Genomic DNA, 13389 nt, shown 5'->3' with positions numbered 1-13389 from the left:
ATATGGTAAAACAGTTGTGATTTATTGGCAAAGGCTTTCAATTTTGGGAAAGCTAGAGGCTTTCAGCACAGTGGACTACATCTCGATATTCAGTCCTGAAAAGGAACCACAGCAAAGCAATATGCTTAGATTACGCCAGCCTGATATATATTTTAAGCATTTTCCTCTGAATTTATGGTTATAAATATAGGCTGTGTTCATATTACAAAGTGAAATAGATAATGAAGGAAATTTTCCTGACAATTCATGTCCTATACCATTTTATATGACACACAGAAAATTGTGGCAAGGAATTGATAGATTGGAAAGCAACAACAACAACAACAACAGTTGATTCTACGTTTCATTTTGTATAAATAAGTGTAGGATGTTGGGTTTTGTCTTCTATAAATTTACCAGAAGATTTTTTTCTGGTCATTTATCTTATTTATTGTGGTAAGAATACTTAAGATGATTTTTAAGTGTGCAATACAATGTTTTTAACTATAAACTTATTTTAATAAATAATAGAAGGTGTGTATATGTAAGATTAACTAGGATTATACTATAATAGTAAAATCACTTAGAAATGAGATCGATATCTAATCAGAAGATCAGTGATCCCACAAACTAGCCTGACTGCCAAACCACTAAATGACATTTCCTTTTTCGTTTAAAGAGAACAGACTCTTTTTACTTTTATAATCTAAGAAATCTAAAAACTAACAGTGAATTAATCACCTACTGATTTTCTTTTTAAGGTCTATTTGAATGTAATATGTTTATAAAAACCATTTATTTTTCTGTAATATTATTTTATTTTTCAGTTAACCCAGTACATTAATGCTTTTAGGAATTCCCCCTCAGCCCCACCTTGTGATCATGAATTTGTCGAAATGTAGAAAATGGTAATAAAATAATGAGCTACCGAATGGCTTCCGTTTAGTTTCACTAATTTATGTTTGTGGCTTATCAGTCACACTTTATACGCAGAAATTTGCAGCTGAAAAAAAATTCTCCCACTTAGGGATTAACTTGTCAGATGGCACGGAACATGATATAATCATTTTGTTCTTTTTTTATTCCCCTACCTAATCAGTTTTATAACGTTTCCTGAAAACATTACATTTTTCCTACTTTCACCTTTCTGGGTACTTATTTCCTTCACTGTTCAGGCAGTATCTTCTTGTAACACCTTCAGGAGAGAGATAATGGTCATAATAATGCTGCTAATAATGCTAGGATATCACGCGAAGCTAGCCTGTAAGTAGGTGACAGTCCCTGAGGTTCCAGTGCCTGGCCAGACTTAAAATCAAGATGTGTGTGGAAGTGATTAGTTATTTGTCGACTGCCACGATACTGTCATTTTCTTCTCTCCTTTTGTGTTGACCGTAATGGAGAGGCAGTGCAGCATTTCCTTTGTTTTTGCCTTGAGCCTTCCCTGTTCAACACGCTCAACACGTCTACTTCCCATTCGAGATTTCCCCCAAACCTCTTCCTCTCCTGCATACACATTAAAACCATGAAAATCATACCACTTCAGCCTTATTTTACTTTATCTTATTTTTGTTCTACAATCTTAACCATCTTGAAAACCCTAATAAAATCCTTTTTTCCAAAATATTAAAGGTAGAGGGGACAAACCTTTACATCTATTTTGCAAAGTTCAAGTAATATTAAACCTGCAAACTTATTAAGCAAACAAATTAATTCGTAGATTAAATACTACATCTTTTGGGATATGTACATTTTTTTCTCCGATGAAGTGTAATAAATAAACCGTGTATGTTGTTATGGGATTCAGTTAAATAGTATTTCCATGATGAGCATACCAAGTAAAGATAACTTAAAAAAAAAGTTTTTTAATGTTTATTTTATTTTTTTTAAAGTTTATTTATTTTTGAGACAAGAGAGAGACAGAGCATGAATGGGGGAGGGGCAGAGAGAGAGGGAGACACAGAATCCGAAGCAGGCTCCAGGCTCTGAGCCATCAGCCCAGAGCCCGATAATGTTTATTTTTTGAGAGAGAGAGAGAGAGAGAGAGACAAAGAATGAGTGGGGGAGGGGCAGAGAGAGGGCGACACAGAATCTGAATCAGGCTCCAGGCTCTGAGCTGTCAGCACAGAGCCTAACATGGGGCTGGAACCCACAAACTGCGAGATCATGACCTGAGCTGAAGTCAGACACCAAAATCGGACTGAACCACCCAGGCACCCCTAAAGATGACTTTTAAATTAAAATTAAATACATCTGATTATCAACTATTACATTTCTTAATTTGAGGGCAGTTTTAAAGAACATGAATTCATTTGTCTTACATGTATTGAACAAATTGCAGAGGACTAGAAATCACTAAATTATTACTAAATCTTTCTAATCTTCAGAACATTCTAAGTATTACAGCAATCCCTGAATTTTCAATGCCTCTGGATTCTGGAATAAAATAACATGGATGCCTTGGAAAAACCTGCTATTTGTTCACTTTTATCATGGTGTTGTGTTTAATAAGCCTTTAGTTGAATACACAAAATGGGGAGAAATCTGTTCTGGAATGTAAATTAATGAAAGCTTTCCAGAGTGGCTTCCAAATAAAAAATTTAGGCTTCTTTTCAGAGCATGGGTAAGGATGAGAATTCTGATTAGCCACACAATGTAGATTGCTTTGTGATTCATCTCTGCAAATCAGCAGTTTGAAATCCTATAGTTAGCATTGGGTGCTCTCCAGTAAGATTTTATGAACATCAGCTTGATATTTGGCAGAAATGCAATGTCAGTTGTCCAGACATCATTTTTCTCAATGAGCACATGTTTATATGTTAAATAATTGCAGAACCAAATCAATTATAGTTTTATTTCCATTGGCAGAGGTTAATACCCTGTGCGGTATATTTATATCGTGAGAAGGCTAAGCATTGTGAACCTTGGAGGAAAGAAATAATTGTACAAATGAAGATGACAGGCCAAAGAATTGTTGTTTCTTGAAGATTTGGATGCTTTTTTACCTATTTTTTTAAATTTATCTGAGTATATTTCCTTAGCTGATTTTAAAATAGTTCACTTGGATTTAAACTAACAAAATTTAAGGGGGCTGGCTATTTGAGTCTGAATCAACATTTTTAACAAGCTATGTATAAACTACCACTTTAAGAGATTTTGTGCTCAGGGTAACTTCTGAAGTGGGCACACTGGGTTTAGTTTCAATTCAGTAACTATTTCCTTTTTCTTACTATTTTCCAGGTACCACACTGGGTGATACACAATGTGGGAAACTTTAGCCCTCAGTTTTCCATAACTGGTCTGATGTACTCTTCCCTTTTTTTTTCCTTTTTAACATTTATTTATTTTTGAGAGATAGAGACAGAGCACAAGTGCGGGAGGGGCAGAGAGAGAGGGAGACACAGAATCTGAAGCAGGCTCCAGGCTCAGGGATGTCAGCACAGAGCCTGACATGAGGCTCGAACTCCCGGACTGTGAGATCATGACCTGGGCTGAAGTCGGACGCTTGACTGAGCCACCCAGGTGCCCCTGATGTATATACTCTTCTCTTAAGTATCCTGGAGAAGTGACACCTGCAAAAAGTTTTGCATAAATGAGTTATGTTTGAGGTTCATCTTTTGTTTAGAAAATATCTCATTTAATTGTATGATTTTTTTTTTCTCTCCTTCCTGGCCAAGGACAAGTAGGCTGTTAGAAAATTGAAGAGAGATGCTTCCACTCTCTCCTGCTGGAGCCCTCATTAAAGCTGAGGACTGTGCACACCTTTCCACCCCTTAGCACATTCAAGGAGCACTGACCATGTGTTGAACCAAGCCCTGTATGTACAAAAGGTGTTATGTGGGATGGATCCTGTTTATTCTTTGGGAATTGCAACATTCTGCATGCTTGCTAGCAGCTTTGTTAATTACCATGCAAGGTAGTTTAACTTGCACAGATAAGCTGGGTTCTGCTGCCTCTCTTGGAGGTTTATTTTCCCTGATGTCTGTACAAGCACTTCTCTGAGGGAAGATAGAATCAGGCCCTAGAGAATTCTTTCTCTCTTTAAGAGAGTGTACCTTGCTAACTCAGTGCTACTACCTTCAAAGGAAAGCATAAATGTATTTATGTGTTCACAACTACAAATGTGTACAAAAGTGTCTAATGGTCTCCCTATTCAGGTAATAAGCTCTTGTTTACTCAAAGCTCTGAGAACAGTTCTATAAATGTGATTAATGTGATTAATGTGATTAAATATTTCATGGGAAACATGCAATCCAAAATCTGTATGGCCATCACAGGCCCAGCTTTGCACATATGATCCATCTCTCAGAACCTTCAGGTTCACCTTAGGTATTACCTGGGCCATTGCTGACTTCTGTACCCCTCCTTCCTAAATCTGAATGTCCTGTCTTGTCTTGTTTTCTCAAAATTTGTTCTTAAGGTGTAGCAACCTGTTCAGAAAGAGTAAATACAGCAGAGAAAAGGCTGATGATGTGGCATTATACATGAAGAAGTATGCATCCTGTACATATTTTGCTTTAATAAGCATAGTTGTTGAGTATGACATTCTGAAGATTTCTTATTTCCTTTGAAACTAGAAACGTGAAGATTGTTTTTAATTTTTAGGAAGTCTACATGTACTTAGAATGGCAAACTTTTGTAAGTGCTTTGGTGGTGGTTAGAAGAACCAGTTGTATAGGAATTTTGGTGAAGGTGCTAGACAGGAACTTAAACACTGCTGAGACTGGTAGGGAAGGAATGTTTGGGTGTTCCCTCTCTTCCCTTCCTTAGCCCCTTTTCTCTGTTTCTCTGTGTCCAGTGAGCTACCCATATGAAAAGATCAAGTTTTATGTGAAATTTTATATTTTTTTAAGTTAATGGTAACTAATACACATAAAATAAGCAAAAAAGTGAAGTAAAACACTGTGGAAGCCACTAAAAATGAATTTAAAAAATGATTGCGGGTCAGATAAGGGTTCCCAATATTATGCAACAAGTTTCACCAAAAAATAGTATATCTTCCTATCATTTCTTCTATTATTATTATTATTATTATTATTATTTGTATAAGACTGACAATAGAAAACGAACTTCTGTGCCTAGTAAGATCTTCTGTCCAAATTTATGAGTGGTGTTTTAGGTCACACTCCCAATGTGTACCCAGATCTTAATTTGGTATATTGACAGGATGGAGAATCTGTGTTAACAATGACTGTATTGGTGATGTTAGGATGGAATTTATCATTTTACAATCATAAATCTAAAATTGTGCCTATTATCCATTCTATCTTATAAACTTTAAAAAATGGACTAACCATTTAGTTTAAGAATGGCGGCATGTGGTGTGGTTAAGATATCTCAGTTTGTGGGGCACCAGGGTGGCTCAGTCAGCTAGGCATCTGACTCTTGATTTTGGCTCAGGTCATGATCTCATGGTTTGTGGGCCCAAGATGCATGTCAGTTTCTTTGCTAACTGTGGAGACTGCTTGGAATTGTTTCTCTCTCTCTCTCTCTCTCTCTCTCTCTGAAAATAAATAAAGATAGATTTAAAAAAAAGTCTCATTTTCAGTCATATTTTAACCATCAATTTACCTACCAGGTAACCTTGGATAAGTTACTTACCTTTTCTGAATCTCAGCTCCCTCTTTTATGAAATGGAAGATTGTCTTCAGGTGACCTTTACGGTTATTTCCACATCTTAAATATTAGAATTTTATAAACTAATTTTTCTAAATGGCCAGTAACAGTTATTTTTTTATCAAAGGACCAATTTATGGGTGTAGTATAAAACTGGCACAGAATTTCTCTTTTTGTATTCTTTAAAGAGGACCACGTTCTCTGTTATACTGATGCAATGATGCTTTGGTAGGGTTTTATTTATTCTAAGCCTCTATTTCTTCCTCCCAAATTATTTCTGAGGCCAGGCAACTACTGAAGGTCTTGCACCAATTCCTAGGAAATTATCCATCCCAGGAATGGAATCAGGAAAGGAAATGGGATGCCAAGAAGGAACAGGTTATGACCTTTTTCCAATGTAGCAAAAATAATGGGATTCATGGTATTCTAGACTTTCTAACATAGATCAGGGCCTCAGAAGCCAAGTAGTTTAGTTTTCAATGATGCAGCATGGGTTGTCACGCCACATCTTCTTGTAATGGATCACTTCTGAGGCATCCTGTGTCTTTGGACAGCTATAGTCGTAGTTGTCTCAGATAAACATGTAACTAATTTCAAAATCCAGTGTGTATTGATGTAGATGTTTGATAAAATGCGTGGAAGAGAATCTCAGGATGTATTGGGAGATTTCGAAAAACATAAGATTCAGAAGCCACTTTTCCGCAAAAGATTCATTCCTAGCTTCACTGTCAGTACGCCTGTTCATTTTGCTTGTCTGTGAGATTGAGCCATCAGCAATCTTTCTTTGTTGGACTTTCAAGATGAGACACACTTGGTGTATTCAACTTCTACAAAACAGAATCCAGACACTCACTGACAATAGGTGTTATCTGAAGCAATATATTGCTCAGAGAATTGAAAAGTTGTATATCTGATTTGGGGGATCCCTTGACTCACGTGTGAATTATTTTTATTGCCCTACAAGAGTTTATGGTTGTCAGTGGCAGTTGGAACTCCATTTTTAAGCATTTGCCTAATTAGGTACATTATTGAGATGGATGATTCTGAGGTGCTCTTAGTTACCACAGACTCTTCCAGCCCCCATACTAAATGTGTCCTAACCAAAGAAACAGCAGGAGCCTTGAGAACTGTTTGAGGGATTTGGGGATTATTTATAATTTACCATGGAGCCTTTGTTGTATTGATTATAACTTTCTGTGCTTACGGGGATTAATTAATAGGACTAAATACGAAAGGCTGCTCACTAATGACATTAACAGGAGCCATAATTACAGAACATAATTGCCAATAATTCTTCAATGGTTATTTGGTAATCAGATTCTTTTGAGGTTAAATGAAAATCAAGCAGACTTTTATTCGTGGAGATACTAGCAACTCAGTGATGCATAATCACAATCGCCATTGAAACTCATCCGCGCTGCACATTGTACTAAAGGAGGCGTAAGGTATTTCAGGGGTAGTGAGTGGCATCTTTCCAGAGAGCCAGAATGGGGCGTGTTTCGAATCAGAGAAACATGGGTTCTGGTCTTGGTCGTATTACTTACTAGATGTGTGACCTCTGACCCCGCCAACCCTTGCCAAACATCTAATTTTTTTTTATCTGTCAATGGAGATTATGCTATCTTGAAAAGTAAGTGAAATGATGCTTCTGAAATGTGTAATGTGTCTGATGCATAGTAGATACAGCTCCAAAAAGGAGGCTGTTCGTCATGGCAGTGTTAGAGGTAACAGGGTTCAGCAACAGCCGGGACACTGTTGAACAGACAGATTCTTTGGGTTCACATCCCATATTCCCATCCTCCTGACTGTAAGTCTTGCTTGAGTTACTTAATCTGTAAAATGGTGCTGGTTATTTGCCTACATGATTTGTTCATGCGATTAAATGAGATAATATATCATTAGGGGATTAGAAGATTAATTAGCACATGGAAGTATGTATTTTGTTGTTGTTGTTACCTGTCTATAAAAAGCCTATTCATGAATGACTAAGTAGAGAGAATTACCAAAGAAAAGTAGAATCTCAACCTGCCTCAAGAAGAATTACTAAAGTCTGTTAGAGGGAGAAGACAACATATGTCAGATGTGGCCTCACTGGCTTATATGTCTAAATCAAACCTGGAATCCCACCATCTAGATTGGCTTGGGTAAAATGAAATAGAATTAAAAGACTGAGGTAGGAGGTAGAACCTTCAAGAATCAAGCAGACAGGAGCACCTGGGTGGCTCAGTAGGTTGAGCATCCGACTTCAGCTCAGGTCATGATCTCACAGTTCGTGAGTTGGAGCCCTGCATCAGGCTCTGTGCTGACAGTTCAGAGCCTGGAGCCTGCTGCTGATTCTGTGTCTCCCTCTCTCTCTGCCCTTCACCTATTTGTACTTTGACTCTCTCTCAAAATAAGTAAACATTAAAAAAAATTAAAAAAAAAAGAATCTAGTCAACATTGTTGGTTACATTGTGGCAAGAAAATGATAACATTAAATAAAAAGGTAGAGGTCTGTTCCACCTCACACCCACAAAGAAATTTGTGGGAATTGAGAAACATCACTCTGAATGTGGATAATCTCTTTTCCCTTCCTGCCTTCCTATTTGTCTTATCCTCTGCCAAGAAAGTACCAAGTAAACTGAACACAGGAAAGAAGTTCTTCAGAAAAACTAACTAGAGGTCAGTGACCTGAGGGCAAAGCCATTTCTGAACTATGGTTATTTTTTTCTGGTTCCCGTTCAAGGTAAATGACCTATTGCATGAAAGTGTGTATCAAAGCTATACTCTCTAATGCCAGCACCTGTTTTGCTTAATCTAATAATCTGCTCAGAAACACAAAGCATATGAAGGAAGTCTATTGGTTAGGTTCATGTATATACATGAATATATTTCCTGGAGTTCACTCTCCTTGCTCTCAACATGAGTGTGAACAGTCTGGCCACCCCAGCTGGGTTAAGGAAACCAGCTGTGGAGTGTTCAGCGGTTCCCCATATTTGTTTCTTTTGTTTTGTTTTGTTTTGTTTTTTTTAATTCTGCTTCCAACCCACTGCCTTCATCTATCTTCCACAACAGGATATTGATCAGTTCTTGAAATGGTCTTTTTCATTTCTAGATGCTCTCTCTGCAGATACTATAGGAGTGGAGGGGAATATGGCCCTGCCCTTGAAATGTATCCTGATTTCAGAACTGAGCAATAAAAGTGTCTGGTAAGAGAGATGACAGGGAACAACCCTCTAAGTGACCAGTGAGGGCCCAGCCTTAAGAAAAAAGGAAAGCCGGCCCCCAGTGGCTTGTTACAAAAGCACTTTTGTGAACTGGTTGCTTGAAACTCACATCATTTTTTTCATTGATACAATAGTATACTTTGTCTTTTGTTCCTCAGGCCAGTGATCTCATGGGAGCCTCCTTAACCCTTAATGCCCCTGAGGCAGTTGGTATGGTACAACCATAAAACTTTGTCACCTTGCATTATCAGTTTTGTCTATGGTGAAGTTGATTCAGAAACAACTTTGCCAGGGCGCCTGGGTGGCTCAGACAGTTAAGTTCCCGGGTAATGATCTCGCGGTTCGTGAGTTCGAGCCCCACGTCAGGCTCTGTGCTGACAGCTCAGAGCCTGGAGCCTGCTTCGGATTCTGTGTCTCCCTCTCTCTCTGCCCCTCCTCCACTCATGCTGTGTCTCTCTCTCAAAGATAAACATTAAAAATATTAAAAAAGAAGAATTTGTCAGGAAAAAAAGTCCTAATGGGAATGGGAATGGGATTTGCCTAGCTCTAAGGGCACTGCTGGACCCTCCTAGGATCTGAGCAAGGAGGAGGCTGGCCTTTGTCAGTGAGAGGGAGGAGCAACCCTGTCTTCCTGCCTATGTCTTTCCTGTTTCTTACTTACTACCATGCTTCTCACCACCATCTATTAATCCTGTAATGAGTTCAGACATGATAGGCCATGCCAAGACAGAAAGAGGAAGGCCATGTTCAAGTTAGATTTATGTTCCTTAATGAAAAGAGAAAAATGAAGGAAAAGAAATGAAAGGAATAGAAGGCACTTAACAGTGACTGCGGCGGAGGAAAACGTTAAGCAGTTCCATTTGAATCCCAGAGGGGGAGCCATAAATATAAAGCATCTATAATTTACTGTGCACTTACATGGACCATGTACTATGCTGGCTCTTCACTTGCATTATCTCATTTTATCCTAGTAATAACAGTGTTATATAGATACCATTATCAACTTCATTTTATGGATGAGTAATAGAGATTTAGAGGGATTAAGTATCTTACCCAAAGTTGCATGGCTAGGGAGTGTTGGAGCTAGGATGCCACCATGCTAGTTGGATTCTGAAGCCTGTCTAATTAACCAGGATGCTGCATGCCTTCCAGCGACATTTTCAGTTGGGGAGTTCCTGCCTGCGCATACTTGCTTTTCATTGAGAGGATGGGATGTGATGCGTGAAGCATGAAGCAACGGATAGAGAAATAGCAAGCGATTTAGTCAGAAAATTATGACTTAGTCAAACCTCTTTGATTCAGGAAAAACTCCTTTGTATGCTTCTGTTGCTTTAATTTTAATAGCAAATTAATTTTATCCTGAGCTACTCCATGCTGCCTTTAACATTCTTTGCTAAGCAGGTATTTATTTTTCAAGACAAGAGCATTTTTTTTCAGTTTTGTAACTGTAATCATACTATTACAAATATATATTCATAATCTAAAGCTCAGAGCAAGACAATTAATTAAAAAGGTAACATCTCTTGGAATTTGCTTTAAGAAAGTCATTTAGCTAGTTTGGACCTTAATTTACTCACCTATAAAATGGGGAAAACAGGTTTTACAAAGGTTAATAGAAATGTATGGAAAGTGCTAAGCATAATGCTTCAGATTTAATAGCATCTTAAGAAAAATAGCTGTGATTATTAATGATGTTGTCTTCTAGTATTATTATTATTATTACTATTAGAAATAAAATATTTCCTAATGTAACTTGGTTATTCCTATTTGGAGATATGAACACCTGTGAGAAAGGTCTCCATGCTTACCTGTGCTTTTAAATTGCGTTCATATATTTTTTCTTTTCAGATTGGATATTTCTTGTTTTTACAGATATTATCTTCCTAGATTCACTACGAAATGTTATTCTGTTTTACTCAAAGTTCTATAAACTAAATATAACAGAATCTCTATTATTATTGCTTTTTACAGTACAAAGATATGATATTATTCTTCTGACTAGAACAACATAGCTTACATTTTATAAATAATACCTTCCAAATTGTATAGTTCAGGTTTTGAATGCTACATAAGTGTTCTCCAAAGATGTGAAAACAGAAATCTCATGTTCTGTGTGCATGACATTACCAAACCCTCACAGTTATAGTGTAGTGTTGGCTCTGGTTAAGGGCAATCATGAGTTAAAATTAGGCCCAAGACTAGTGAGTGTATGACATTTCTGTGAGGGAAGAAATTGTTTTTGTTTCTATTAATCTGTATTTTCTCACGAAATTGTTAATCCCTGGATATTTGCTATTCAACTTTTCTGTTGAATAAAATTCAGTATAAAGTATTTATTTCTCACTCTTGTTCAAGATAGGTTAGCATTTAACACCAAAAAGAATTTTAGTGTTATCAGTGAGGAAGCAAGGCAAAAGATGGGTCTGTAGTACACTTTTTAAAGATGATGTGACAGTTGAATCAATTAGACAGGAGTCAGATTTTTTAAAATGCTGTTTTTCATTTGTCACATGAACTCATATCCAGTTGTTTGTTTTGTTGTTGGTGGTGTTGTTGTTTTTATCCACCTGCAAGTTGCTTTTCTCATTGTGTTTTTGGAAAAAGGAATTGATATGGAAAGGGCTTGGCATTAAATATGGTATACATTTAATGCTATGAAATGTTCCCTCCTCGTTCAGAAATTCCCTGAACTTCATGTCTCCATTGCTCAGCTAACATATACTACTGAACCAAGAAATGGTCTCATTTGAAATATTTTCTGACAAAAAAATGCTGACCAGTCCCCTAGATTTAGTTTGCCTCCCTCTATTAGCAACTGCTTCTTAATTCTGTTAACAGAGTATGTGATTTTTAAATTTCAGTGACTTCAAGTATATAGCTCACTAATTTCTAGAAGGAAGCCAGGACATTCATATTTAAATTGTACAAAGTGATAGCAGCAAAAACAGGAGGTAGAAACCACTTAAACTCAAGTTCAAATACCAGATTACCTCACTAATACAAAAGTAAAGCGAACTCTATCATAGATGAGGCAACACACCCTTTTCAAGGATATTTAAATGTTCTAATTGTGTTTGCCATGTCTTTTCATAATGAAAATACTGGTATTACTCTGGAAACCACCATCTTGCCTTATGCTTTTTTTTTTTTTTTTTCCTGCTACACTTTTGAAATGTGCTACAGCAAATCTACTGACCTTGAACAGAGCTCTTCTCTTGTCTAGTCTTTGCCACTAGCTAATTAGGGGATCTTGTGCCTGTCTACAGAGCTCAGAAAATAAAATTTTTCACCTGAGTAAAGACGTAGAAATAAGTTATCTTTTGGATAATATTTGCTGAAATCATTGTCTGTATGACTGTCAGTGCAAGACTCTACCAACAGTATTATTTACACATAGTAGCAGTTACCATTTATTATGTACTCATGTAATCTTCTTCAGGGACTTATTAGATAGTAGTTTTATTATGCCCACCTATAGATTAGAACACTGAGATTCTGAGAGTAAGTAATTTGGCTATGGTTACTAGGATTGGGTTTCTAACCCAAAACAAACCATTCTGACTACAGAGCCCATGTGCTCCATGTAACAACTTTAGTATAGAAATTAAGATGTATATATTATGATGCTTATAATATCTAATATAATATATCAGACATATACAATAATATACAATATAAGTATATATATTAAAGTAATTATAATTAATTATAATTAAAGTAATTATAATATGTATATTATAGAATATACATATAATATATAATATATATGATATATAATATACTGCCATATTAATATAATATGTATATATTACTTTAATATACACATATATTTATACATATATACTTTAATATACTATATATATATACACACACATATGCATCCGAAGATTAATTTCTTTCCTTCTGGAACATTTAGCAAAAGGTTTAAAGTATACTTCCATCTTCCTATATGTTGAGCAAAAATTGTTAAAATGGATCAGGTAAGTGACAAAACTACCTAAACCAGATGAATAATCAATATTTATTTATCTCCTCTATATCTTTCTTTGCTTTACTTTTTTTTTCCTTTTTTCTTTTTTTTTTTCCTTTTATATATTTTTGGCTTTTTGTTTGTGGGTGGAATACAGCAAGGTCATGATATTTATTTTCACAGAAACACCAGGTTGTTAAATCTAGAATCATTTGGGGGCGCCTGGGTGGCTCAGTCGATTGAAGGAGTGACTCTTGATTTCAGCTTAGGTCATGATCTCATGGTTCGTGAGTATGAGCCCCATGTAGGACTCTCCACTGACAGTGTGGACCCTGCTTAGGATTCTCTCTCTCTCCCTCTCTCTCTGCCCCTCGCTGACACACTCTCTGTTTCTCTCTCTCAGAATAAATAAATAAGTTTTTTTTTAAAAAAAAGCATAAAAAAACTACAATCATTTGAATGAGTTTTTATGTCAATAAAATATTTCACACCACTTAGGGCCCCAGGGGTCAGAGGTAGCCTCAAGTCATAACTGGAACCCAGACCAGCAAAGGACAGAAGAGACTCCAACCCTGTATTTCCTGTTCTTGGTGATCAATGTGTTTGAAATGATTAGTGTTA

General features: G+C 36.5%; 1 protein-coding gene across 19 annotated transcripts in view; it reads left to right on the top strand.

Annotated features, from left to right (window-relative positions):
- Positions 1-13389, top strand: part of NRXN1 (neurexin 1) — a 1119427-nt gene that overhangs the window by 273500 nt on the left and 832538 nt on the right. The window contains exon 8 of one of the 19 annotated variants that reach the window (XM_042981366.1): positions 5318-5333. The exons of the other annotated variants lie outside the window; for them this stretch is intronic. Coding sequence (XP_042837300.1) covers positions 5318-5333 — 16 coding nt within the window. The remainder of the gene's footprint in view (positions 1-5317; positions 5334-13389) is intronic. 19 annotated transcript variants of the gene reach the window in all.

The sequence above is a fragment of the Panthera tigris genome, chromosome A3, assembly GCF_018350195.1.
Source record: "Panthera tigris isolate Pti1 chromosome A3, P.tigris_Pti1_mat1.1, whole genome shotgun sequence".
Lineage (NCBI taxonomy): Eukaryota > Metazoa > Chordata > Mammalia > Carnivora > Felidae > Panthera > Panthera tigris.
The sequence above is the reverse complement of the archived record's forward strand: the minus strand, read 5'-3'. Positions and strand labels throughout refer to the sequence as shown.